The sequence below is a fragment of the Drosophila takahashii genome, chromosome 2R (genome assembly GCF_030179915.1).
Source record: "Drosophila takahashii strain IR98-3 E-12201 chromosome 2R, DtakHiC1v2, whole genome shotgun sequence".
Classification (NCBI taxonomy): domain Eukaryota; kingdom Metazoa; phylum Arthropoda; class Insecta; order Diptera; family Drosophilidae; genus Drosophila; species Drosophila takahashii.
In genome coordinates, this window is record NC_091679.1 from 40932105 (window position 1) to 40958666 (window position 26562).

The 26562-nt window shown below is 39.4% G+C and overlaps 2 protein-coding genes across 3 annotated transcripts in view; one reads left to right on the forward strand and one right to left on the reverse strand.

Moving 5' to 3' along the window:
• side-V (sidestep V) overlaps positions 1 to 26562 on the reverse strand; it is an 88147-nt gene that overhangs the window by 6983 nt on the left and 54602 nt on the right. For both annotated transcript variants that reach the window (XM_070213099.1, XM_017150402.3), the window contains exons 2-10: positions 25860 to 26358; positions 7796 to 7931; positions 4310 to 4518; positions 3999 to 4243; positions 1878 to 1950; positions 924 to 1075; positions 654 to 861; positions 460 to 590; positions 166 to 319 (exon numbers count right to left, since the gene is read on the reverse strand). In XM_070213099.1, the coding sequence (XP_070069200.1) occupies positions 166 to 319; positions 460 to 590; positions 654 to 861; positions 924 to 1075; positions 1878 to 1950; positions 3999 to 4243; positions 4310 to 4518; positions 7796 to 7931; positions 25860 to 25974 (1423 nt within the window). In that variant the 5' untranslated portion in view covers positions 25975 to 26358. The remainder of the gene's footprint in view (positions 1 to 165; positions 320 to 459; positions 591 to 653; positions 862 to 923; positions 1076 to 1877; positions 1951 to 3998; positions 4244 to 4309; positions 4519 to 7795; positions 7932 to 25859; positions 26359 to 26562) is intronic.
• Positions 18014 to 18862, forward strand: LOC108063342 (uncharacterized). The gene has a single exon (XM_017150404.3). The coding sequence runs from the start codon at positions 18095 to 18097 to the stop codon at positions 18839 to 18841; it is 747 nt and encodes a 248-aa protein (XP_017005893.2). The 5' UTR covers positions 18014 to 18094; the 3' UTR covers positions 18842 to 18862.

The window sequence follows — 26562 nt, forward strand, 5'->3', positions numbered from 1 at the left end:
TCAAGAAAATATTTTCTTTTATACGAAGATAAACTTTATAATTTACTGTAATTCATGATCATGTATTTCAAAGCTTAAATTTTATGATAAAATATTTAAATATATTTTTTTAGCTGTGCAAAACTCAAGTGCTAAAGTTAAGTGAGTGTGTTGTAGGGCACTTACACTTCACATCCAAGTAGACCTCGTTGCTGGACACACTGCCCTGCAGATTGCTGGCCCTGCAGAAGTACTGGCCATGCGAGGACTTGGAAATGCCCTGGAGGACGAGGGTCTGGTTCGAGATGATGATGCCACGGGAGGAGTGAAGTTGCTTGTCCTGGGGAAGGGAGGAAGAAAGGATTGCAAATATTATTCAATTAGTGGTTACAGCGAGGAGTTTGTGTTGGGTTTTTCATGTAATTAGATTAAATTCCAGGACTTTGTTATGGCGGGGTTAAAATTATTTCTTGTACTCACACTGTGGTACCACTCCACTCGGGTAATCGAGGGATTCGCCTTTACATCGCACTCCAAATAGACGTCGGTGCCTTTGAGAAGGTTTTCCGGGTCTAGGGGGGCTCCCAGATTAAGGTTGACAATTGGTGCATCTACATAACATTTTTTATTTAGCTATATAAGCTGATAAACTCCCATCTGTAAGTACAACTTACGTGTCACATTTAGCACCCTGGAATCCTTGAGATACAGTCCTGTGTGTCCATTTCCCAGGGTGGTCATCACCGTGGTGTGACCCTCATGCAGTTGCTGGGAAGTAATCCCCGGATTTAGCGAAACGGAGCAGACCACCTGTCGTTCGTTATCCTCGGGAACGGGTATCAGCATAAGTTCCGAAATGGTTGTATTTCCATCCGAGGAGGTCTATTAGAAAAGCGATATTGAGATCTCTACCCGATTATAATTCCTTGTTACTCAAAACTCACCGATGACGTGGCTCCCCGTACAATCTGACCCGCCTTTGACCAAATAATTTCTGGCGGAGGTCGAGCTCCTATCGCCGTGCAAGTTACATGGGTTCGGGTTCCAGCAATTACGGCGTGATTTAGTCCTTGCAGAAGTAAACTCAGCGGGGGAACTGTCGCGAAAAATAACAATAATTCAATTAGATTTTTATCATATCTAATTATTTTCTATTTGTGTCATAAAACGTTTCCCAAACCCATTAATCACTGATTTTATCTACGCTTTTAATAAAATAACTATGATATCGCTGACACGCAAATTAATTTTTGATTGGTCAACAAAAGTAGGTAATAAATTGAAGTATTTAAGGAACCATCTTAAATTAAATACTACAACCCATTAGGATAATCTAATATAGCTGCAACATGTCCATATAAAGCCTGATTAACATGGTGAAATTCAGTTATTACCACACAAGGACAACGCGCCAATTTCGCTTCCAAGGATCTCGCTTAATTTCCTGCTCATCTATAACCAACCTTTATGGAAATGTTCATTATTTATGACACATTTTATTATGCCCATCACTGGATGGCCCGCCCCACTCGAGGGACCCGCAATGCGATTAGCATAGCGGACCGAACCACCTGGAAACCACCGGCAAAAACCATAAATACATGGATGTGGATGTGAATATGCGAGTGGTAGTGCGTCCTTGCGGCGGCATGACAAAACTTTAATTACATTAATTTCCATGAAAATGTCACGCCCACCAGGCTAAAACAGAAACAATAAGCCACAGCTTATTCCACGGATGGCATCCTAAAAGCTGACCTTGAACTGTGCGTGTGTGTTGGTTGGCCGCAAAAATTATACAAAGTGTACCTAATAGTTGTGCATTTTATTCAGAGCTTCTCTTTTATTTTATTTAATTCTATTTGATTTTATTCCATTTCCAAAAGTTAGGTACTTACGATTCATGTCGAGGATAACTTTCCTGGTCAGCGCTGCAACCACATGGCCATTGGTCGCCTGGCAAGTGTACATCTGGAATTGAGGTAGAAACAAGAAACAATAATGAAACCCGATGATTTATGCTCATTACAATAATTGCCTTTTACTAATAAGAACAGTAAAATATGGAGCTTGGGTCAGGGCCAGGTATCGATGATAAATCAACCTGCTGAACATTTAATTTTAATTGCGGGAAATGTGGATCGAACACGCAGCTTGGTACTGGTATACCGATATCGAGAAAAAAGCTACCCATAAAGACTAATCAATTATGCCCTCAGATGGAGACAGGGAAACTTAGAGACCAACCACAAAGAGTTCAAAAGGTTGGCGAGTTGCAAGTATCAATATCATAAATTCCCCCGCTGCCGCCTGGTAATGCGATACTTCTTGGGACCATATACATTTCGGACATTTTATTGGGCCAAAGGAAAACTGTAACGCTGTCGGGCAATAAAAATATTTGCATAACTTTTGGGTTCGCCGCACCGCAAGTCTCGTTTCGATTGGAAAATTAGGTCATAAATTTCTATTCGGTTACACAAGAATATCCAACGTTATGTGGAGATACTTGGGTCTCTTGTTGGGGCAGGCATGGGGGTCTCCAGGGAGTTCTATCGACTGGGAAGTGTCACTGATACTCTGCGAGGTGTTTATTATGGCCTCGAACGGTTTTTGAGCTATTGAATTTAAATCAATTGGCAGAAGCGCGAACAATGGCCACAATTCATAACCACAACGCGCTTTAACTTGATTTTCGACATTTAATCCGGGTAGTTTACCTACTGCACAGCATTATCGGTTTTAATAACTGTTAAGATATTATAGATTTAATTTATTTTGTATTATTTGCTTGTTCCACTTTTAATGGAAAATATATGCTGCTTTGGACGCCTCTGTTAATCGGATAATTAAGTATTTTATATATTTTTAATTTTTCTGCGTGAATAAGTTTATGCTGTTATGCTAATGGGTAAAAATAAATATTGATTGCCTTGCAAACTTTTTTCTTTTTTGCGATATTTAATTTAATAAGTACACAATTTAAATAAATTGAGATCCACTTGACTTAAAAAATCCATTGAAACCGCCGCCCCAATTCATCTCTTTATTCTAAGCTAATAACTTTTGGTATTACATGAACAACACTCAAGTGATTCCACTCCAGTCATTCGTTTAGGACACAAAAGCCTGACCGATTCACAATTTGTTGGTGAACTGGAAGCTGGTTGAACGGAAACCGAGCTCTGAATGGCGGGATTAGCGCTGTCCAACAATAATGTTCATTACACGGACCAAAGAAAAATCCGGCTTAGAATCAACCAAAAGAGCATATAAGAGGGAGTTCTCGATGGTGCTCTCCATCTCCATAGGGAGGGGATTCTCACGGACAGAGGGTGAGGTTAAGCCGCTCAAACCACCCAGGGAACAATTCCCAATGCAGCCAGTTGCATTTGATTTCTATTAGCCATTGTATGCCGGCCGCTTGCCGCACGGAGCGCTGTCATTAACGGAGGCCCACGGACCAAAGTCCTCCATTGTGAGCGGCCGAAAATAAATGGCCAACTGGCCACCAAGGGGTGAGAGCCAGAACAGAGAAGCTGGCTATTTTATAGACAATTTAAATCCGGTATAAACTTCATGAAAAATTCTTAGGCAAGTAGGCTTTTCAAAATTAAAAAATGTAATCCACTTTAAAAGATTCTAAGTTTTAGAAAATAATAAATATTTATAAATAATTTTCTGACAACATATATTACTATACAAAAATATAATAAAGAATATTTCATTTAATAGTCGTTTTAAAAACACCCGCAGTCTTAAAGATAAAGCTCTAAATTCAGTTTACAAGAATAATGCTTTGCTCTTGCTTAAAAAAATATTTATAGGTGCTGTTATTTATTTCCCAAAGCTGGCTGCCTGTGGCATTCGAATGGCTGCACTGTTGGAGAACAGAAAACTATGGGCAGAGCATTGTACCAGAAGGTGCTTTGTGCTAGAGTCGTAAATAAGGCTTACGATATTTGGAGCAAACACTCCAAAAGACCCCTCCCCTTCCAGCAAAGAGGTGGATGACTTACCGTTAGCAGATCCTTCCGCTGGATGTTTTTGATGCGCAGGACATTGCGAACGGAGCCATCGGGCAGGACCTGGAAGGAGTCGTCGATCAGGGCGTGTTCCCGCCACCAGGAGACCCGCGGAGGAGGAACTCCGCCGCTGGAGAGGCAGGTTAAGTCGATGCTGTCGCCCTCCAAATAAGGTCCTGCCGATTGGTCCCGTATCTCGGCGCCATGATGGTCCAGGATGGTCAGTTGAGTGGGTGGCACTGGGAAGTAGGGATTGGAATTAAATAAAATAAAATCAAATAAAATATAAAATATTAAAAACCCACCTAGCACTGTCACATTAATACGCCAATTACGGGTTGGTGACCTGTGGAAATCAACACGGCACTTGTAGAGTCCGGCATCCGAGGTTTGGATGTTCTTAATCCTCAGGACAGGGGGACTCGTATCATGCTGAAAGTGGGCCTTCTTGTTAAAGACACTTTCGTCTGCCCAGGGAATGCCCTGTTCCAAGGGACGACCTCGAGCATCATAGCTGTAATGAAAATAAAAGTTGTATTAGGTAATATTCTCTAAAATAAGATTGTTATTTTTATATAGAACTTATTTTCATCCGTAAAAATAGCCAGACAAAGCCTGGTCATAAATATAACCTTTTCCCCCACTCCCCCGGCAATTAGTGTCACATAAAATTGAGTTCCCCATGGAAAAACCCTTTTGACACGTTTCACCCATAGACAACACAACCCCACACACCTTCAATTACCAGGGCCTTGATAAGCCGAATTGTGTTAACCTGGTTCATTGATTTTATTGTCCAAACAATTGAGACAACATCGGCTACCGAAATGTGTGTCAAATCCAGGGAATCCACTAAAAGCGGAATACTTAATTAGCTTTCCCTTGGGTTAAACTATTTTCAGCCGCATGGACTACAAAATCCGGGGAAGGGGACCGAGATAGATAGAGTGCATGAATGGCCGAAAAAGAACTTTGTTTTTATTGTTATGGGCAAACGTTTTTGTTTTATGGTTTTGTCCAATGCATTTTGACAAAGTGCCGCATTAAATGTCAGCATAGCACACAGCAGAGCCCAAAGGCCCCACACTCTGAAATCTGAAATCGGGGATCGTAAAATGCATTTACAGAACTTTTGATTTTCATTTGCTCTCGCTTTTTATCTCCACATTTTTTAGCATTTTTAAATGGTCACATTTAAATTGGTTTCAAGCTTTTAATTTGATTTTTCATTTCGTTCTTTTTTTGTCCAGCATTTCGTTTGACCTTTTTCGTTGGAGGAGGGGAGAGGCCTTGCAAAAAAACCAGAAACACATTTTTGCTATTTATGTTAATGCCCTGCTACGACCTCAAAGTGACACGCCCAGTCAGCCCACAAAATCGTGTTTTTCCATTTTCATTTTATAGTTCACTTCAATTAATTAATTGATCAATTTAGCGCTTGTTCTGTTTCCCTTTTGGCTTAAGCGGATTACCATTTTATTTTTGTATTTTCGTATTTCCTTGAATTTTTTATATCACTCTGTTTTTGAAACGAATTAAATTCTTTTTGTTCTTTGTGGCACTTTTTAAGTAGCTTTAAAGAGCCCACAAAGCATTTAAATTTTTCCCTGGAGTATTGGGGCGATAAAAAGCACATGGAAGAATTTAACGTTGTCTGTGAGTTATGAAGAAAAATCTGTGTTGGTTTTTAAAAGAAGATCTATGGATTTTGTCTAAATAAGATTAAGGGTTCTTCCTAATAGCTTTCTGCGGGAACATGGTGAATTTTAGTTTGATTTTGTTGATTAAAATTAACCATGCATTTTATTAAATATGAAATCATTTAAATCAATTTAGCAAAGCTTCAATTAAGTGCCATAATCGACTTTCCCCAAGATTATCCCACTTTTCAAACAGATCATAGGCCTCATTCTGCACTTTAGATGATTTATCATTTAGGCAAAGCTCCAAGCACAAACACATTTGAGAAATGCACTCGAAAAGCAGAAAACCCAACCCAAAAGAACAGGAGTAAGTGGCACAAGATGGATGGGATATTTGTTAATGGATTTCGAACATAATTAAATTATGTAGAAATGCGAGTGAGAGCCGAAATGGAGTGACAGGGAGACAAGAGGTTATCCACGGGTAATCCATGGCAATTGGAAAACAAATTTCTCATGCAATTAATCTCTCGACCTTTGCCAGCCTTTTGGCCATATTGAAATTTTCCAGCCAGCCAGAACAGAACGTGTGCAGTAAAGCAACAAACGCCAAGCGGGAAAATTTATGAAGTGTGGGAAAAGCAAATTAAAATTGATGGAAAACAATAAAGAAATGCGGGCGAGAAGCGGAGATGCCAGAGGAGCTTCTATCTGCATAAACCTCGACTTTATGCGGTCGTAAAAAGTGCTGCCACTCCCCTTCCCCAAATGGTAATTGCAATGGAGGGCACACTGTACCGAAGAGCGACCACAGGAGTGCACATTCCCCGGCACCGAACTTTGACACTTTGACTTGACATCATCGATTTGTGTGCCCCGAGAACAGACGAACGAATTTAATGGAAAATGAAATAAAATTCAATTTCTGGTCTATTGCGCATCTGTCTACTTGAGACTCCACTCGACTTCACCTGGCAGTCGACCCCCTCCCTTTCTTTTCCCCGCATTTTCCATCTTGGCTTTTCCAGGAAAATCGCAAAAAATAGAAAAAGTATAAAGTGAGTTGCCAACGAGCGATTTTTGAGCAGAATTGCTGCTGCCAATCAGTCAGTCTATATGGTTATATATATATTACCCATCTGCCAGAACAACCTCCTTGCCGCCCATTTTACTTGCGACATTTCCTGGCACACTGCCTCACAAAATGTTTCCTATTTTTCTTGCTTCTCCCTTATGAGCTTGTTAAATATTGCTAACGTACCGAGTTAGGCACTCAGGAAAAATTAGAGCTACTACTGAATAATAAAATAACTTTTTAGAAAGAGAAAATATGTATAATCTGTAGATATAAACTAGAGCGATTGTATACAAACATATTAAAAATTCTTTTTAAGTTATGATGCAGAAAATTTCTTAATTTTACTGGAATTTTTTTTCAGTGCTAATAACGCGGTGTAGAGGGGGTGGGACTTCTTACCTTAACCCCACCCACATAACTTTGGGCACCCCTCCCCACCACACGTAGGTTGTTCTGTGTAAGTAATGTTTATATCGTCAAATTCAACATAAATGCCCCACGTTAATAGAATTTATAATGAGCTAGCGCCTACTTTGGCTGCCTCTGTATGGATTTGTGTGTGCCACGCCCCTCCAACAACCGCCCCCTGCTCCACTCAACACCGGGAGTTTCTTTATAATTGGCTGCCATTCCCAACGGTATCGAAACCAAATTCATTTCGGGTCCTTGGCTAATTCCAAAAAAAAAAAAAAAAGAACGAGCTCAACGCAGGGTTTACCCCCTGGTAAAATCATTAAGTGAAATTCATTTAGCTGACACTTTAGCGGGGCGTTACTGTGAAACAATCCCAGGAGAGTGAGAAGTGGCGAAGGTTTTAAAATATATACAAGGGAAATATAAGTCGCCAAAATGGATGAGGCTGCCAAATTGGCTGATGAGATGAAGAAGGCTTTAGGAAGATTTAGAAAGGATTTTGTAAGGAAGGAGACTACGCGAAAAAGTCCAAAAAAGGCAGAAGAGAGAGGTTTAATTTTGGATGAAATCTCAGGATAAATGAGTTGCAAAATTAACATATTTTATTTATAACTATGTGTGTATAAGACAAAAATGTCTAGAATTTTTCAACTTACGTGTAGATGGGCTTGACATTTCCCTGGCGATACCAGATGACCAGTTGTGCCTTATCAGTGATTCCTGTTCCCGGCAGCAGATCGCAGGGCAGAGCCACCTCCGAACCCACGGCAGTTAAAATTTCAGACAGAGGTCCTGCAAATAAAGAAATAAATTAAATTATTATTTGCCAAGGTTCTATACAGATTTGTATGCTGTTGCGTTTAAAATTGTTCAATTCGGAAGTTCAGCTTGCCCTAGGTGTTATCGAAACCGCTTTTGTGGTTCCCCTTAATTGAAATATGTGAACTCTGACCTGGCCCTATCGCCACATCGCTGCCTGTTCCGTCCTTTGTTTACGCGCGCTACAACTATAAATTGACTGACAGCTTGATTTCCCTTTGATGATAAAGACCATTCGCTGAAAGGGTTCAAGCGCCAAGCGGTCATTCCATCCAATTCCATTGTGCGGATTCCGACATGGAGACATCATCGGCGCAGCGAGTGGCGCCTCCGCGGGCACGTTTCACCGCAATTCCGAATAGACCGGGTTCCAGGTCGATTTGGGTGAGGTTCAGCCAACGGCGACATCTATTTCGATGCGATGGCACCGCGCTGTGCGTGCCGCCGCCCAGAGGGGGGTAAAAGGGGGTATGAGGGGGCAAAATGGGGGGCGGAGCGGTCTTCAATTAGTCGTCGCCCTTTGGAGATGGACGCGTGACACGGAACAAGCCGTTTAATCAAGGCTTATTGATAGCTATTAAGTTGAACTTGTGATATCAAATATATTAAAAGTTATATTTATATTTTATGTATCAAAATAGGATTTTTGAAAAACTATTTTTGTGCCTACGAAGCTCATTAAATAATTTTAATTTAATTATATTAATTTAAATCATTTAAATCATACAGATTCCCAGAATAAAATGCATTTTTATTGATAATACAGATATATAAATTTCTTAGCATTTCCATTTCATTTAACTAACAAAGTTTTTGAAAACATATTTTTAATTATTAAAACCGAACCTAACTATTTTACTCCTCACCATTTCAGGGTGTTGTCTTTAGGGCCCCCCGCGAACATCTTAGACACCATTTTTGCCCATGTGTATTGTTGTTGTTGTTGATTGGTATGTATTTGGTATTATCAAAAGGCAATGTAATTATACAAATTATATTTTCCATATTTTGTATTGCAACACCAACAGAAACAACGTCCAAAGCATTAAAGGGCGTGTCGTACGTGCCTATATGTGGAACCCCCTCTGCCAGATCTCCCTGTAACATTATGGGGTTTAGCCCCCCAAGGGGAATCGCTGTGTATGCCTTTCCAAATACTAATCAATATTTATCTAGATTAGCTATGTACCTCCCACTGCTGACTCGACTGGCTCTTCCTGTTTATTTGAACTGAAATTCAATTATTTTAATGCGTTTCTATTCGATTAATGGGCATTTTATAACGATTAAAAAAGGCGTATGAAAAGGGAAATATTTATTATTGCCATATGCGCAATGGATAATACAAAATTATGGAATTAAAAATTACCCTATTTTAGCCATACATTTTATAGTGATTGTGATGTGTAAAACAAACTGTTTCCGATTTGTAATTAATAAATTCTTCTAATGAGTTTTCCACTCGTGTGGATTGCAAGAATTTCCCAATCCCGAAAATCCGAAAGTGTGTTTCCCATTTTCTGCTTGATTTCGTGGGCATTTCCGGATTTCCGAGCGCCATAAGTAACATTTGCCATTAACATTAGGCAATCGAAATCCTCGGCCGATATGCATAAACACACTCAAATAAATTAGGGGCCAAGTGGCCGGAGAATGGGGTATCGATGTTCGAGAGGAGGAGTCCAAAGGGCGAGGCGCCATGGAAATAAAATAAAATTTAAGCAATTGGTAATCGGATGAATGATATAATTCATTGGGGCCAAATGCAATTTGTTATGGCTCCGAAATGGGATTTGTATTTGGGTCAGCAGATCAAAGTGATTAGGCGGCGAATTCCGAAATGAGTAACAGAAGAGTTAAATTGCTAATTGCAGTCGGTGCAGCAAATGTTCACACACATTGGAATGACTCTGAACTTTTGCAATCCCCCTCGATCTTTGTCCGACTTTTCCGAAGCTCGTCGGAAATTAAAATGGGGGGCCGGGGCCTCTGAAAAGATTTATTGTCACTCCCCGTGATATATTGATTGAATGATCGCCCAGTGTGACAGAAGTGCCTTTCAGTGTTTTTTTCATTTTCCGATTTTCCATTTTCTATTTTTATTGGCGCGGCAATATTTTGACAAATTCAGCTGGATCTGTTGGCTGACTGTCGGACATTTGGTCGCTAATGGTGCGTGCAACAAATTTCCCGCATCGTGTATTCTATAATTAAGCGGATCGCAACGAATTGAGGCGCGAGACCGCCTCAAGATGTTGTGTGTTCCGCGTCCGATGTTGTCGCCTCATAATTGTGCCACTTTAAGTGGGCGTCAACATGATAGGGCCAAGTTGTTCCTTCTCGGAGAAATGAAATACATACATTTCCGACTGATGGAGATCGTTATGCCGCAGAACTAATTCTGGTTTCCGTGGCACTCAATTTAGGAACTGAGCGGGGGGAGCCCCAGAAATTCATTCAGGTTCGTGGAATATGGAATTATGTGTCATATTCAATGTTTCTCTGTTTGGTGTTCTTGGAAACGGCTAATAAAATATTCATGTTTTTAATGTTGCCTAGGGAATATTACCCTTTTCCCATATTTCCCATCAGTTCACAGTTCAAGTCAGAGAATAAAATTTATAGTTCTGTGGCAATTCGGAGAAATAAAATAAAAAACAAGGGAAGTATCCACAAAAGTAATAAAGATGTTATCTAATTGATTTCTCAAAACCTTTAAATTTGACAGATTTAATAATCATTTTTATTCACAAAGTCTTTAAAGGCCATGTTTATAGAATACGCTTTAATCCATTTAATCCAAGCTCGCATAAAACAAATAGTGGAATCTAAAAAATAATCCGTGCTGGCTGAAAGTATAAAACGCAAAGAAAAAAGCGCATTGAATATAAAAGCGATTTTCCATTTGGGAAAATGCATTTATTCTCTGCATTGAGTTTCCCCATTGCATTCATTGCATCCCCGCGGCGGCAGCCCCATTCGCTAAGCTCATTTAGAACTTTTATGAAAACAAATAATGGACCAGGCCAAGTGCCCGGGCAATTAGCCAGTCAATCAGTCATCCGTTTAAATCCCAGCCAGCGCATCCATTTCGTTGTTCCCGATTATTTATTTATTTATTTGTTTTGCCTGCAACTGTGAAAATATTTTGACAATCGCCTCAAGTGATCCCGATCTCTGGCTCCCTGTCGATGAGGTAATTATTCAGATCATTTGTATGGCCCAACGCTGCGGGGTCCCTGGAAAATTGATAGGCGAAAGCCCCTCGAAAACCCAGTGTGAGATCTTTGAAGCTTTTTTTGTTTGGCGCCAACGAGAAGCATAACAAAACGAGAGACCATACTGCAGGAAATAAATCAAATTAGATATGTTTACGCTGCAATCTTCACAGAAAAGGGGTACAAAGAAGAAAAAAGTAGTATCTATAAATGAAACTATTTAATGTAAGTGGATTCCCACCCAAAAAAAAGGAAAATACAACACCTGAACGACAGCCCAACAAACAATTGCTGACGACAAATTGCCAATGACTGAAACGACGCCATCAACAACAGCAGCAATTTGTACAGCAGCAACATGCACGGCAGCAACATCAACGGGCAGCAGCAACAGCAATTGTCGTAAAATGTTTCTTTGATTTTTTTGCCTTTGTTGCTTTTGTCTTGGCTCCCTTTATTTCTATATTTTCAAATAACAACGGCAACAAAGTGGAGTTCCCCTCCCTTAACCCGCACGTGACCAATGACAATTGGCGATCCACCGTCCATTTATGACCCCCAAGTTTAGTCGTTGTTGTCGATTTGAGCTTTAATATTTCCTGCAGGCGGCATTTGTCGAGTTTTAGGCGCCTCCATCAAAATGTCGTAGGCGGATGTTCAAATTGCCTGGGGGGCGTAGAGTGGGTTTGGGTTGGTTTGGTCATAATGCCAATAATACGATTGCCGATTGCTTATGGCCCAAAGTGGAGAATTGGCCAGCGGAGAGGAACGAGTGACAGAGTCACCTAAATTAAGTCCGAAATTAGCCGGCCTGCCAGCTTGAGTTCTCTGTGAGTGGGCCTCCCGCTCCCTAATAAAGTTCCTTTGTTATTTCCTCTTCTTGGGAAGTTGTAAAATATGGAAAATACTCGTTAGACCTTCGGTATCCCCTCCTTTCCCCTCCAAAAAGCTCAGAGTTATTTTATTTGATTTTCATTAGATTGACTTTGGGCTTTGGGCCCTTACCGAATTATTATTATGCATGGAGCAACATGAAGACGGTATTGCCTTCTCTCTCAGGGGTGTTTTTCAATTGAAAAGGGGGGCAGAGGGGATACTTTAGGGCCATATCCGAATATTGAAGAAATTGAGGTTGGATAAATGTCGGAATTGGGGTCGGGTAAGTGAGGTCAACTTTGGGCTTTGACTTTTTGAGTGGGTCAAGGTTTTCAGTGTGAGAGAAGAGTAAGTTTTTAAAGGTTTTTAAAAGTTTAAAATTTAATTTCAAATGGGAAGAATATTATTCAGTGTTATTCAAGTTATATTTTATTTAAATATTATTCAAATTTTAATTTTTTTATAAGTATTTTTAAAATTCCTTTATATTTTACCCTTCAACTATTTATTCCATAAATTTTCCCCGAAATTCCCCAAGCTTGTTGCTTTAAGATTTTGGTTGGAGCTGCCATCAAATAGCGTGTCTGACCCACATCACCCATCCAATCCATTGACATCCACCCTTTTTACCGCCTGTCCATCGCCTCAGTTGGCATTGCCTGCCCAGTGCATAACCCTAGAGGTAATTCCCTAAATTAATATTTATACAATCCACCACCTACTACGTATACAAAGGTACCTCCTACATATATTTCTTATTATTCTGATATCACAAATGGAGCACTCTTCCAACGCTTGGCTTAACTTTATCATAATCTTGGTTAAAAAATCTAATGCTCGTTGCATTTGTGGCAGCCAAAACTAATTTTATGATGGATTACTTGGCTGAGAGGGGGGATCGGATCCTAAATATGTAGCCCTAAATCCACCCACCACCAATAATTTACACTGTGAGAGAAAATGTTTTGTAATAAATTAAAATACCTTAATTATAATTTTTAAATATAAGGAATTTGAAAAAAAATTGTAAATTATTTTTAAATTTTTGTCAGATACTTAATTATACCTAATATATAATTAATTAATTTAACCGTTTTTTTAGTGCTAACTCGAAAAGCACTGCGAGTGTCGCCAGTGGAGGAGGTTCCACTTATCGCACTTGCTGGCCGTCCATCAAATGCAGCGCTCCACCGCGCTTATCAACCCTCACCTGACCACTAATAGAACCTCAAAGTGCATTTGCCTTTGTTGACATTTGTAAAATGCAAACAGAACACGCAATGGCGATAGATAGTCCGTCTGAAAGGGGACCTTCGTATATAGATACGGATACCAAGGCAGCCAAAGATACGGATATCGGTAGACGCGGAGCTAGACGGAGTCTCAATGCACCGAAGCCATCACTCAAAGTGATTAGATCGCCGAGCGGGGTAATCGAGTGTAGCGCTCAAGATACGGATACACGGACACATACCCAAATGGATAGATACGTAGATAGATGGACGGATGGATGGATGGATACAGATTATGTGGGAGCTTCGATTGGGTTCTCGGTTTTATTGCCCCAATGGGGGAAGTTGGGAATGCCAAATGGAAGTGGTCATGAGGTCGGTCATGAGGTTGTTCTTTCCGAGTCGGAGTTGTCTGTATTTACGATATTGACACTAGAAATCGTGACTTTTCCATAATGAACGGGATTTACACGTGTTTATGGCAGGTCATAAATGGTTCGACACCTCAAGGAATTTCTCTGCGGACGTTTCCCTGGCGGTAATTTCCTTTTGTAGTACCAACACGGAGCAGAAGTCAATGCTTGAAATGAACATATTATTTAAGCTCTTTCACCTTTTAGTGCACTTCGAAAAAATATTTATAACAAGAAAGGAAGCTAGCTTCGGCCAGCCGAAGCTTATATACCCTTGCAGATCATTCCTATTAATTTACAAATCGCAAAAATGTTCAATTTTCTAATATTTCTCATTAATTTTCCGATCGTTCCTATGGCAGCTATATGATATAGTCGTCCGATTTTGATCAAATTAAAATTGAAATTCGAAAATATTTAAAAAGAGTCATATCCTAGAGTAGGGGATAATACAATAAAAACCAAAGAAGCTAGAATTTATTTCCTATTACTTTTCCATTAATTTTCCGATCGTTCCTATGGCAGCTATATGATATAGTCGTCCGATTTTGATTAAATTAAAATTGAAATTCGGAAATATTTAAAAAGAGTCATATCCTAGAGTAGAAGATAATACAATAAAATCCAAAGAAGCTAAAATTTATTTCCTATTACTTTTCCATTAATTTTCCGATCGTTCCTATGGCAGCTATATGATATAGTAGTCAGATTTTTTAACTAATTAATTCGAAATTCAGATATATTTAAAAAATAACATCCCCAAAAGTAGAAGGTAATATTTCAAAAAACACCGAAGCTAGAATTTTTTAAAGTTTTTTTTTTCCGATTGTTCCTATGGGAGCCATAAGATATAGTTGTCCGATCCGGTCGGCTCCGACATATATACTACCTGCAATAGAAAGAAGACTTTTGGGAAAGTTTCATCCCGATAGCTCAAAAACTGAGAGACTAGTTTGCGTAGAAACAGACAGACTGACAGACGGACAGACGGACAGACGGACGGACAGACGGACAGACGGACAGACGGACATGGCTAGATCGACTCGTCTTGTGATGCTGATCAAGAATATATATACTTTATGGGGTCGGAAACGTCTCCTTCACTGCGTTGCAAACTTCTGACTGAAATCATAATACCCTCTGCAAGGGTATAAAAATTACTTGATTAATTAAAAAAGTTTGATTCTTAATTTCCCTTTTTCTTTGTCTAAAAGTATTCTATAGAAAATCCAAAGTCATCTTTTGGAGTGAATCCATTGGATTTCAAGACTCTAAATATATTGTAACATACTTTTAGACGCGTTGAAAGCGTATTTCATTTGATACTTTTTTAGTTTTACCCACTCCAGCTTCTACTTATCGAATTATTATATTCTCTGAGTGCATCTCCTCCACTGTTTTTCCTATGTGCTTTCTGAAAAGTGAAGCTCTCAGACTGCATTAAGCTGAATATCTAGGAAGTTCTTTTGGTTTTTCCGACCCCTTTTCCTTTCTCGGGAAACACCTGCCGTTTCACCTTTGACAAAGCTCAGACAATCAGAGTGCTTAAGTGCTGCTCCCCAAACAAATGAGACATCGTTCCAAGTTTCGCCAAAAGTTTGCTTAAAGTCGCTTCGGAGGGAAAGTGCACCCACTTCAAAACAAAGTGGGTGGTGGTTGGTAGAAGGTGGTGGGCGGCGGCAAAACCTAATCGTTGTGGGACATGAAATTCATGCCGCATCAAATTACCTATCCTAGAGACTCTGAGCCGGAGAAGAAGATATTATGCAAAATAATATATAATTTTGATAGCACCCAATTTGAGCCTGTCATAACAAGACCGAGCTCACCCCCGTCGACCTCAGCCGACAAAAAATCGATATATGTAAAAAATGTTTGCATGACTTTAGGAAATTTAGCAAACTTTTTTCCTTTTCCTTTGTTTTCCTTTTCTGGTGGTTTGGCGAGTGTATGTGTGTGTGAGCCCCAATATGGAGGCTTCATTGATATGAAAAATATCTTTTAAATGCAATAAACCAACGAGAAAACGATAGCGAATGAGGGGGATAAGAGTGGCAGGGAGTGTGCTCCAAAGGCGGTTTAGGAAAAACAAGACTCATAAAATTAATATGATATAATAAAGAAAAATTTGCAAGCTGCCAAAAGCATAACGATTGATTCTGAATTATAGCCCAGGGGGCAGAAGGAAAAAAAACAAAGGAAAAACAGCTTACAATCGTGGTGGAAAAAATACAAGCAATCTGGTCTAACGCACATAAGATTATGATGCGCTATTTATTACAGCTATAGCCTAAAAAATACCTTATAAAATGTATGGCTGTAATATAGCTTTATAGATATTCTACATTCTAGATTGTTTCCTAAACTATTTAGTTTCATGGGAATTCAAAAATAAAATATGCTATAAAAAATGTACCAATATATATTATAAATTTGTAAATACTATAGTATTTAGTGTAGTTTTAGAATTAGCGAAAAATAAAAAGACTTTACTTTTTAATCTGATGCTATAACTTTGCCCGTAACTACGCCTTTCAGATTGAGAGGAGCATTTGCTTTTGCAATATGTTTGAAGAGGAGGTGATGGAGGAACCGAAATCAAATCGAATAAATAACACGCAGAACCCCCAAGAAAAGAAAAAAAAAACAGCAGCAGCAACCCAAATATGTTCGGCAATCAATGGCAGCCAGAAAAAGAAAAACTTTCGATGCCGCAAGGAATTTTCCGAGGGATTAGGGGAGCCATCAGATTCAGGGGCGGCGGTGGAGAGGGGGCGGTGCGGTTGGCCACTTGCTCCACATGCAGTGAAATTAATCATGGCATTGTTCGGCGCTTTTCAAAATAATAAATACTTCAGCGCGACTATAAAATAAATTACTCAAAATCATTTCATTTCACTAACGCAACAAGAGACTAGCAGGGAATGGTCTGCTCTGGTCTGAGTTTGAAATGGGGAATGTGCCATGTGACTCTAAGCACTGGATCATGACAAAAAAAAAAAGAATAATTCGAGGCACGGGGGTGGATCGCGGAACAGTTTCAACTTTTCGGTTTCGTTTTCGGGTTTCCCCCGCGCACGTGTCAACTTCGAAATGAAACGAAATGTCAGGGGAATTTGTTGATCATTAATAACGTGGCACAAAAACATTTCGGCCACTTAGGAGCCATGAATGGGCCCACCAGAAGCTGGAACAACAGCTCCCAGACAGTTGTCAGCGTCAAAGAAATAATAAAGGCTCCCAGGGCAAAAATTAATCACAACTCCAAAGGGCGAGACAAAAATGTAACATAATTTGGGTGAATAGAAAAAAGTTGGTAACTATTTAAATTATTTTTTATAAATTCATAATTGTCTTTCAAATTTTAGAAAGATTTAATAATGGGTTTGCATTTAATAGATATTTTGTTAAATTTAAGTTAGGATTTAGCTTCATATATATAATTTTATCCTAACTGAACGTGTTTAAATTGTTTAACTTTTTCTTTACAACTCTGAAAACATTTAAAGCCGTTTCGATTTATGTGAAATTGAAACTAAATTCATGTGCATATTTTGTGCGATTTTCATTTCACTTTTCCACACTCCAAGTCTCGTTATAAAAAAAAAAACTGGAGCAGCAATATTCGTATTCCCATTTTTTGGCTGCTGCTATTATTATTTTTGTTTTCATTGCATTTTTTTCCCGTTGGTATCATTTTGTTTGTGTTTCAGCGTCGCAGCCACTTCCGCCCGAAAACTTTTGCTTTTGTTTCGTTTTTTTTTTTCTATTTTCTGTATTTGGAATGGGCAATGGGAATATTTATACGTCAGCGCCTCCCTTTCCACGCCCACCTCCTCCTTAAATACTACCCTCGTCTTTTGTGTGTGTGCTCTTTTTAATTTGGAGCAAAATGTCAAAAAGCTACAGAAAATTAAGTAAACAAACTATAAAAGCAGATTATAAGCCCCATAAACATAAACAACGAGAGCGGTGCTCCTCGAGATATGCAAATGAATTGGAAACCAAGGGAAACTAACTTGAACCGTTGATAACTTCATTAACAAATTGGATCCGAAAAAGCAGGGGAGTGCAGCTAGTTTGTAAATTACTCGTGAATATTCATGGACAGTTTTTCGGTCTGAAAAAAAAACACTTTAAAAGGCGTCTCATAAATTTTCCCTCCATCCGACTGTTTTTCAAGTTAATACCATATTTTAAATTATTTATTCGCCGTTGACTTGAGTTTATTTATTGATGCTTAAATGTCTGAAGCTCGCATTTTTATTATAGGAAGATAAGATACGAATAAAAGTTAAACATTTAAGTAAATCAAACAAAAAAGTGTGCTTTTACTTTTTGCCTTCAAATAAATTAAAAGTATATGTAAGCAATAGCCAAATTCCAAGCGTTACTTAATGACTGACCAGGAAGGGCGAATTTCGGACATTTACTTGTCCTTACTTTCGCGACATGTCCACAGTTATCCAGAGGATGGAACCCATAAAAATTGGGTCCTTCCGCGCATAATGATTCTATTCGACAGTGGGGATATGGACCAGGTTATAGGGGCTATAGTCTCCGATTTGATCCATCCGATTGGAAGTGGCCTGGTGGCAACCGTTTTGGTGGAGGAATCAATAAGGGACGAGGTGATTAAGAAAATCCGTGCCAATTTAAAGCCCATGAACGAGCGCATTCAACACCATCCAAATTACTTGAAAACGGTGAAGCTTATCGACCGCATGAACTGCTCAACCATTCACATCGAGGAATTCGAGGAGACAGATACGAAAAAAAGATATGGTCGCAGGATGAAAGGATCGCCCATTATAGTTTTGGATTTTCCCCAGTACTATTTCGGTGATAAGCCCACGGCTGTGATGACCTTGAGTACTTTTCGAAATCTCAATGAAGTGGTAAAGCTTTATAAGCGGGAAGGCCTGAACTTCGACTCGGTTTCTGTGTGGTCATCGAAATTGGCGCAGTGCTTCGATTTGGTTACCAGACTTTCTCAGGCTTGGCAATGGACTTTCAACTGCGTCGATGAATCTATTCAATTTCCCAAACAGCTCAATGGAGTTGTAGTTGAGAAGAATTTTCACTACGAGGCCCATGTCATTGGTGACAAAGTCAAAACTATAGCGTTTCCCATTTCGTATTAAGTAGATTATTTGGAAAATAAATAACTGAATAATAACTACTTGTATCCAAAAAAATTTTATTTATTGAAGTATTTTATAATTTACTTTTCCTGCGATGAGCAGAATTTATTTATTACTTGGGAGAAATCCAACCCCATCCCATGATTTTTCTTGAGAAAATCCACCCATCAATCGGTTGGAGAATATTTATTGACCGAATGACTCTAATTTGTAAATCTCAAACCCATCGAACACACACACGCGCGACAGATAATTTGTCAGATAATGGCTCATCTATCAGTTTTTGACAAGATTGATGGCTAGATAATGCGATTGATAAATCTCCATTATTTTTCAGCATCCTTTCTTTCTCTCCATTTTCCCCCGAGTTAATTTGAAGCAGAGTGCAGGAGGATGTTTCCTCCTACGCCGCTGAGACAATGATTTGATTTTGGCCATGTCACTTGCCATGTCATCATCCCCCTGGAGAGGTGATTTCTCTCCTGATTTCCACACGCCCACCATTTATCATGGGGAAAAGAAATGGTACACAACGAAAAAATAATAGTATATGTTGAGCATTTGCAAGGGCACAGAAATGCTTTGAACATAAAGTGCATACAGTATACAAAATTGTCTAGACAAGGATTTTATTTCATAAATCAGATAAGAGTTAAGAAAGGATTTCTTTCACTGCACTGAACTACCATCAACTAAGTAAGTGACTCTCATGAAATCCAGGTTTATATGGCAGGGGCAATAAAAGTGGCCATTGATTGGCATCATCCGTCGGATGAAATTCTAACCCAATCACACACACTGGCCCATTAATTCAAAGTCATTCACAGCTCGCATTGTGATGGAGATGAGGTGACAGTTACTACCCATTCAAGGTGTGATCGTTAAATTGGCCGTAAGCCAGGAAAAAAGGGTTAAAATAGCCGGCTCTCAGATTTAACCAATTGATTTTGGATCAAACGTTTAAGTTTTAACGAGGCGGCACTTAAAGTGTTCGGTTTCTATAAATACCGACGAATTAGTTGATAAGAAAGCTTAGGCCTTGAAAATAATCTTTACAGCTATGGATTCAATTTCCCGGCCACACGTTCAGTGAATTATTTAGTGGGTAATAATAACAGACACTGATTGCAGGGTATTCTTGTGTCAAGTGCCTCCTTTTTCACTTCCCTCTTGAACTTTCCCCCCTAATTACATTAAAAATTGATTTCAATGACTTGTGAGACCACACAAATCGAACCAAATTAATTTTCCCAGTTCCAAATTGGTTTCCCATGTCATATAATTTTGTCAAATTACCAATTCACCCTGCAGGACGACGACGACGGTATCGATCAAGTGGATTACTATCGATTTCTATGCCAGGCAGCTACATAAGTAAACATACGGTTTTTTCCTGCGCTCGCTCTTTATTTTTGAGCCACTCCTGCTGCTATAAAAATAGTTGAAAGCATTTCCCGAAAGAGGAAAAGACACAAACATAATAATGCACAGCAATAGCAGAAACAACATGAAAGCAAGGACCCCACACACAAACAAACACATCGACAGTGGAAAATCGCTTATGCAGGAAGCACTTTTCTTGGTGGCTCCTTCATGCCGAGATTTTCCACATGCAGGAGAGGAAAACTCTTATCCTAAGCCCGCTCTCCTTCCATTACATTTTTGTGTGGGAACGTGATTTCAGCATAATTCCGTATATCAGCGCACAAATGGAGCATGCCACACGTTCGCCGGCCAAAAAGGAAGGAGGGACACAGGACACACTCGAAGCGAATCCACAGTCACGGCCACAGGCTCAAAGGAAGGACATCCCGCAAAAACCGCACACACACACCGATGCATAGAAACCAGACTGCACTTTTACCAGTTTATTGTGCCGCGCGATAGGCGAAGTCTGCCTCCATTTCCCTTCGCCTGCCTTTAAAATATCCACCCAGGTCAAGTACATTATAAGCGAATGCCAGAAACTCTGCCCGAAATCTCCACACAAATATGAGATCAGTCTGCTCAAAACCTGAAGAGCGTGGAAAAAATATACTCGATGAAAAGGCCGAAAAACACTTTGACTGATTTGTATGTGGAGCATATATGGAGATGGCGAGAAGGGGGATCGAAAAGTTGATCTGAAACGCTAAGGGAAAAGGGAAAAAATGTATACCTATTACAATGGCGAAACCAGTCCTTAGTTGTGGGGGAAATTTTAGAAAAGATTTGTTGTTGCAGAATTTTTGAATACCAAACTTCCCCCAATTTTTGACCCAAGTCGGTCTTCTCTTTGTGGATGATTTATGAAGTGATGTTGTTGTTAATCAAAAAAATGATTTCTTTAGCAAGAGGAGTGTATATAACATTTTTTAATTAAATAAATCGTTGAATTTGAATTAATCTATATACTCCCCAAACATTATTATAAGATTCTATTCATTCTTTGGTTAAAAATCGTTTGTATCCTCTCTCCTTAAATATTTTTCCCAACTCTTGAAGCTTCCCTCGCTGACCACTGCGGCCAGAACTAAAAATGAGGCGAAATCCATTGATTCATTGAGTGCCAATTTACAAATCGAAAAGGCAGCCGCCAATGCACAAACGGCAATCTCGAGCGGAATCGGAATCAGAATCGAAATCGGAGCGCACACACGGAAATCGAGCAGGGGAAAGGGGGAAAAAGGAAAAGGCGGGATCGAGGGCTCTTTGGCAAACATGGAAAACATGGAAATCGAGCGCTTTAATATTTTGAGCCCATTGATTTTTGAGCCACCCGCTGCTGGCCATCGAATGTGAATGTGCCCGTAACCGTAACCATTCGTACCCGAAATCCTCACCGGCACCCTCTGGCCCTTCCACATGCATGTGTGTTTGCTCAAAATGTTTCCCTGGGATTTTCCACAACATTTTCATTCATTCATTTATTCTGGCTGCCGGCTGCTGCCGGGTTTTGGATTCCGGATTCTGGGATCTGCGTCGCCGCTGCGGGTGAGTAATTTTTCAAGTATTTTCCATGTTTGCAACCATGTCTGTGTGCTTAGCTCCTGTTGTGGGTCGAGGGTCCTGCGTCGGGGGTCCTCGCTTGTCCTCCGCCAATATTCCCGAAAATCAAAGATTAAAATGAGCAACGGTGATAGGGAAAAGGACCGCCGCCGCTTATTTGCAGGAGCGCTTAGTCCCGGTCAGGGATCGGTTTTGATTTCGTCACCAGATGCTGCTGCTGCCGCCAGCATTTTTCCACAAATTATTGTACAAATATTTGACTTCCAAAGCGAATGGCGCCAAAGGAAGAAAAAAACAACGTTTTAAAAAGATAAAAACTCGCGCTACACATTTATTGAATTAATGGATTATTTCTGCGTCAAAACAGCTGCGACCTCTTCCCGATTTGATTTTTTAACCTCCCCCGGATTATTATTCAAAGCATTTTCCGACCTTTTTTACTGACGTACTTTGGCCCCTCTTGATGACGAGTTCCGTGAATGGAAACCGAAGCCAATCCATTTAATTAGATCGAAAGTTAACAGTTTAATCCATGGAATTGTGTAGAAATTGAATCCCATTTTCGATTTAACTCGGGTAATCAACGTCTCATTCGCAAAGGGGGAAAAGCGGAAAAATGCGGAAAATCAATTTTATAAAAGCGAAAGAAAAATGCCAGTTTTTGACATGGTGAACTTTGATTGAACGCCCTTTTTTGACAGACAACCCATTACCAACGTTTACATAGTTTTTGACTTTGTAAATTATTTTTAATTGAGAGAATTTTAATAATATTTGAATGACTTTGTTTTAATACTCTACCGCAAGCTAAGACAAATCCTACACCCTTTAAAATCTTAACCATATTGTCCTAATTTTAATTCTAACACCCCTTAACGACGCCCATGACCGTATATACTGCAGTTAAGCATACGGTTTGCATGTTCAAATTACATTGAAATCGAGGTAGCAGAAGCGGAAAAAAAGGGCCGCAATCACAAAGCACAAAAACCATTTCACAATTTTCTGTTCCAATTGGCCAAAACACACACACACTAAGTGAGGGTTTTGGCCATTTGTAGGCTTGTGTTTAGTCGGTTTTTTTTTATAGCCCACATGAATTTCAGTTGTGGCCACTCCGTCCACAGAAAAACACAGAGAAATACAAAATACACACACATGTGCCACAATTTGGCCAAAAAGCTGAACATTAAAATGCACTTGTTAACAAGTAATTTGTTGGGAATGGCAGATATTTGCTTATCGCTGCCATGAAATCAGTTTAGCCGACTAAAAAAAGGTTGAATATTTGATTAGATATAGCCTCGTTAAGGGCATGAACCTTTCAGCTGGGAGTGAGAAAAGGGACAGCCGCTTTCCGTGTGTGTGGGATAGTTGCGACCCTCTGCTAAACTGGGGGGTGAAAAACTATGTCCTACATGTACTCGCATGCGAACAAGTGCATCACTTACAATTAAGATCGTAATCACTTCGAATGGTGTTATAAATAAGTCAAAACCCAGGGGCGCGGGGGGCATTACAAGATTACCATAACGAGGCAGCATCTGAAAGCACTTAGAGAAAGACCTCTCCTTCCTTTCGTTTCCTTTCCCTTCCTTCACCATATATCTCAATGAGAGGCCATTCGGCATGAATTTAATCTTTATTGGAGGAGTCAACTCGGGTAAGTCAAGTGGGAGAGAGCGAGAGTACTTGAAAATAATGTTTTATAAGGTCTGGTTCTGGAGTCTGGCATTCCGTTCCGACAAATCCCCGCAGGCGAGACAAAATCAATTTCAATCAAACAAATGCAGCGAGTCGAAGCGAAGGAAGGGAAAAAATAAAGTCCCCAGACCAAATCCACTCAAGTGAACCAATAAAAGCATGAAGCACAGAAAAATAATTCCAGTTTTTAGGGTGTCTTTTTTTTTGGTGGGGAGGGGGCCTGAGTCACTGGAAATGAAATGCATGTAACAAAATAATTGAGAATAATCGAGTTTAAATCACATTTGGCTTTGACACTGATGACAATGACACAATGATGATCTCGGGATCGCGAGGGGTGGGGAAAATATAAACCAGAGGGTGACGAAGCGCTGAGGGGTGACAAGGGTGAGGAAAAGTTCAAATGCGATTTTCCACATGTCACAATTCAAGCGGAAGGACTGTCAAAAACAATCTATAAAGTTACAATTTTCTAACAATTTGATGCAATTTCTTTCTGGTAATGAGCTTTAAAACATATATTTATTATAAATAAATAATAGGAAGCAAAGATTATTTTTAACAGAAAAACTATTAATTTTTGAATAGTCACACTTTGGTAATTACTAAAATTTACAATGGCAGCTGCAGTCACCATTCAGTTATTCCCGCTGGGCTTTGCTATTGAAGCACGACATTTATTTTTTCGGGCACTGATCCCCGGGATCCGGAAAGTCAAAAATTAAATTTCCCTCTTTCCCATTTCCCTGTGCAATTAACCCTCAATGCCAGTGTGTAGTTTTCGGTTTTGCCCGCCAGATGTTTGGCCTGTTGGGTTCCGCCTCCGTTTGCCTAATGGGAAAACTAAACGCAATCGCAGGCCGAGGTTTTGGGTTCGGGCCATGCCCCATTTATATAAACAAACTCATTGACATGTTCTCTAATTTCATTTGGATGTCCGTGAAATGTCATTACGGAGGAAAACAGCGGCTGGGGAGAAAAAACAATTTTAAATGTTGAATTTTTTATGAATTTCGGTTCGTATTGTCCGTTGGCACACAACAAAAAATCCTTTATCCTGTCAAATATCAAATTCTACATAGTTTCTTTTATTTAGCACAATAATAAGTATTTTTCAGCTTTAATTGGAATTTATAGTCCCGCCCTCCGAAAATAGTGTTAATGTCTAAATTGCTTTCGCTGGCATTTTTATCGTGGTTGTTTTTGGTTGTTCGGTGCACCCAGAGAAATGTGGGACTATTTTTTAGGTAACGTATGACCTAAAAAATTTAAATAGACTAAAATTTCAGATTTAGGTAATGGGTTACCTAAAAATATTAGCATGTGGACTATGTTCCTACTTTTTAGGTAAAGCTAAAGAGATTTTTATAGGCCATCGTAACCTTCAAATTGGTCCATAAGACCTAAAATTTAGGAATAATTTAAAGTCGATTATCACTCACAACTTAATACAAATATTGGTCCCTAATATTAATAAACAAATTATTCGGTTTTTTAAGTTTAATGTTAAAAAATTTTTTAGACTTTTCTTAAAGCTAGTGATGGAAAAGTTTCAATATATAAAATCAATACCTACGTGGACTATTTTCCTACTTTTAAGGTAATAGTGCCCTATTCTAAAAATAGAATTCGCCTGAGCCCCTTGAAGCAGGCTTTGGTTTTGCCGCAGGGCCTTTAAGTAGTTCCGTAGACCAGAGGCTAGCCTATTGGACTCTCGCGCAGAAGACCCGGGATCGATTCCCACCGAGGACAAAATAAAGTGATTGTTTTTTCAGAAAGATAAAATATTTGCTTTTCCGAATAATACAATATAAGCAATTAAAATAATCAAATATGTTACTATCAATAGTAAAAATCCTAGCTTTTTTTTAAATACCTAATATTTAGGTAATTCTGACCTAAAAATCTAGTCCACTAGCCATTTTTTTAGGTAACCATTACCAGAAATAAATTCAAGACTGCGTACAAAATATAGTCCACATGGACAACATTTTAGGTAATGCATGGCCTTGGCGCGTTTTTCTGGCCATATTTCCTAAAATTTTAGGTAATTAGGCCCCTTTTTAGTCTATTTTGTTTTCTGGGTGTGTTATTGACGCTGTTGTTGTGGCAACCCTGCATTAAATTCAAAACATTTTCAACTGGTTTTCTGCGGTTACGCTGTTTATATTTCAATTGAGGTTTTCACGCAATTCGAAATGTGTTTGTTTGTTGTTTTTACGGTGCCTTTTATTTATTTATGCTGTGCCACTTCCGTGAATTTTGTGTATCCCTAAATTAAATGGAACTCGAGAACTGGGGAGCTAGAAAACTGGGTGGTACCTACCTTCATCGGCTGTTGCGGGGTGCTGTTCTCCTTGGCCCAGTGGAAAAGCTGCGGCCAGGACCAGAAGAAAAGCCACTAGCTGCCGGTGGAAAGCCGCAGCGAAAAATGTATCCATTTTTCTTGGGTAATTTAATGGGAATCCCTTCCTTTTTGGCGTAGTTTTTAAGTCGCGACTTTTCCTCTAAGAGCGTTTATTGTTTTTGTGTATTCTCCAGGGTTCTTGGCCCCGATTTTCCCGGTAATTGTTGCTTTAATTTTCCTCTTTTCGACGTTGTTTTTGTTCCTTTATTCTCGCTTGCACTTGCTCGGTTTTTAGTGCTTTTCATAAGTTTCCCATTTGGTCTAGCCGCGGTTTCGTGTTTTTCTCGCTTTTTCCTGCAGCTGCTTGCATTTTCAATCTCATCTTTTCCACTTGTTCTCTGGTTTTCTCCGCTTCTGTGATTTGTTGTTCAATTCGATTTTTCCATCATCAGTCGCTGGCTGTCGCTGACACTCGCCACTGCAAATAGAAAATGCCAAACATTAAAACAATGGAAAAACATTTGCCCGAATTAGTTTTCATTTATGCACAATTTGGATGGGGAAACAGGCGAAAAAGAAAAGAGCAACAAAATATTGAATTGCAAATTGAATCAGAGAAATGCATGTAGAGCTAGCTGTGTGGGGCCCGCCCCTCAGCTTTCCCCTCATCCTGAAAATTTTC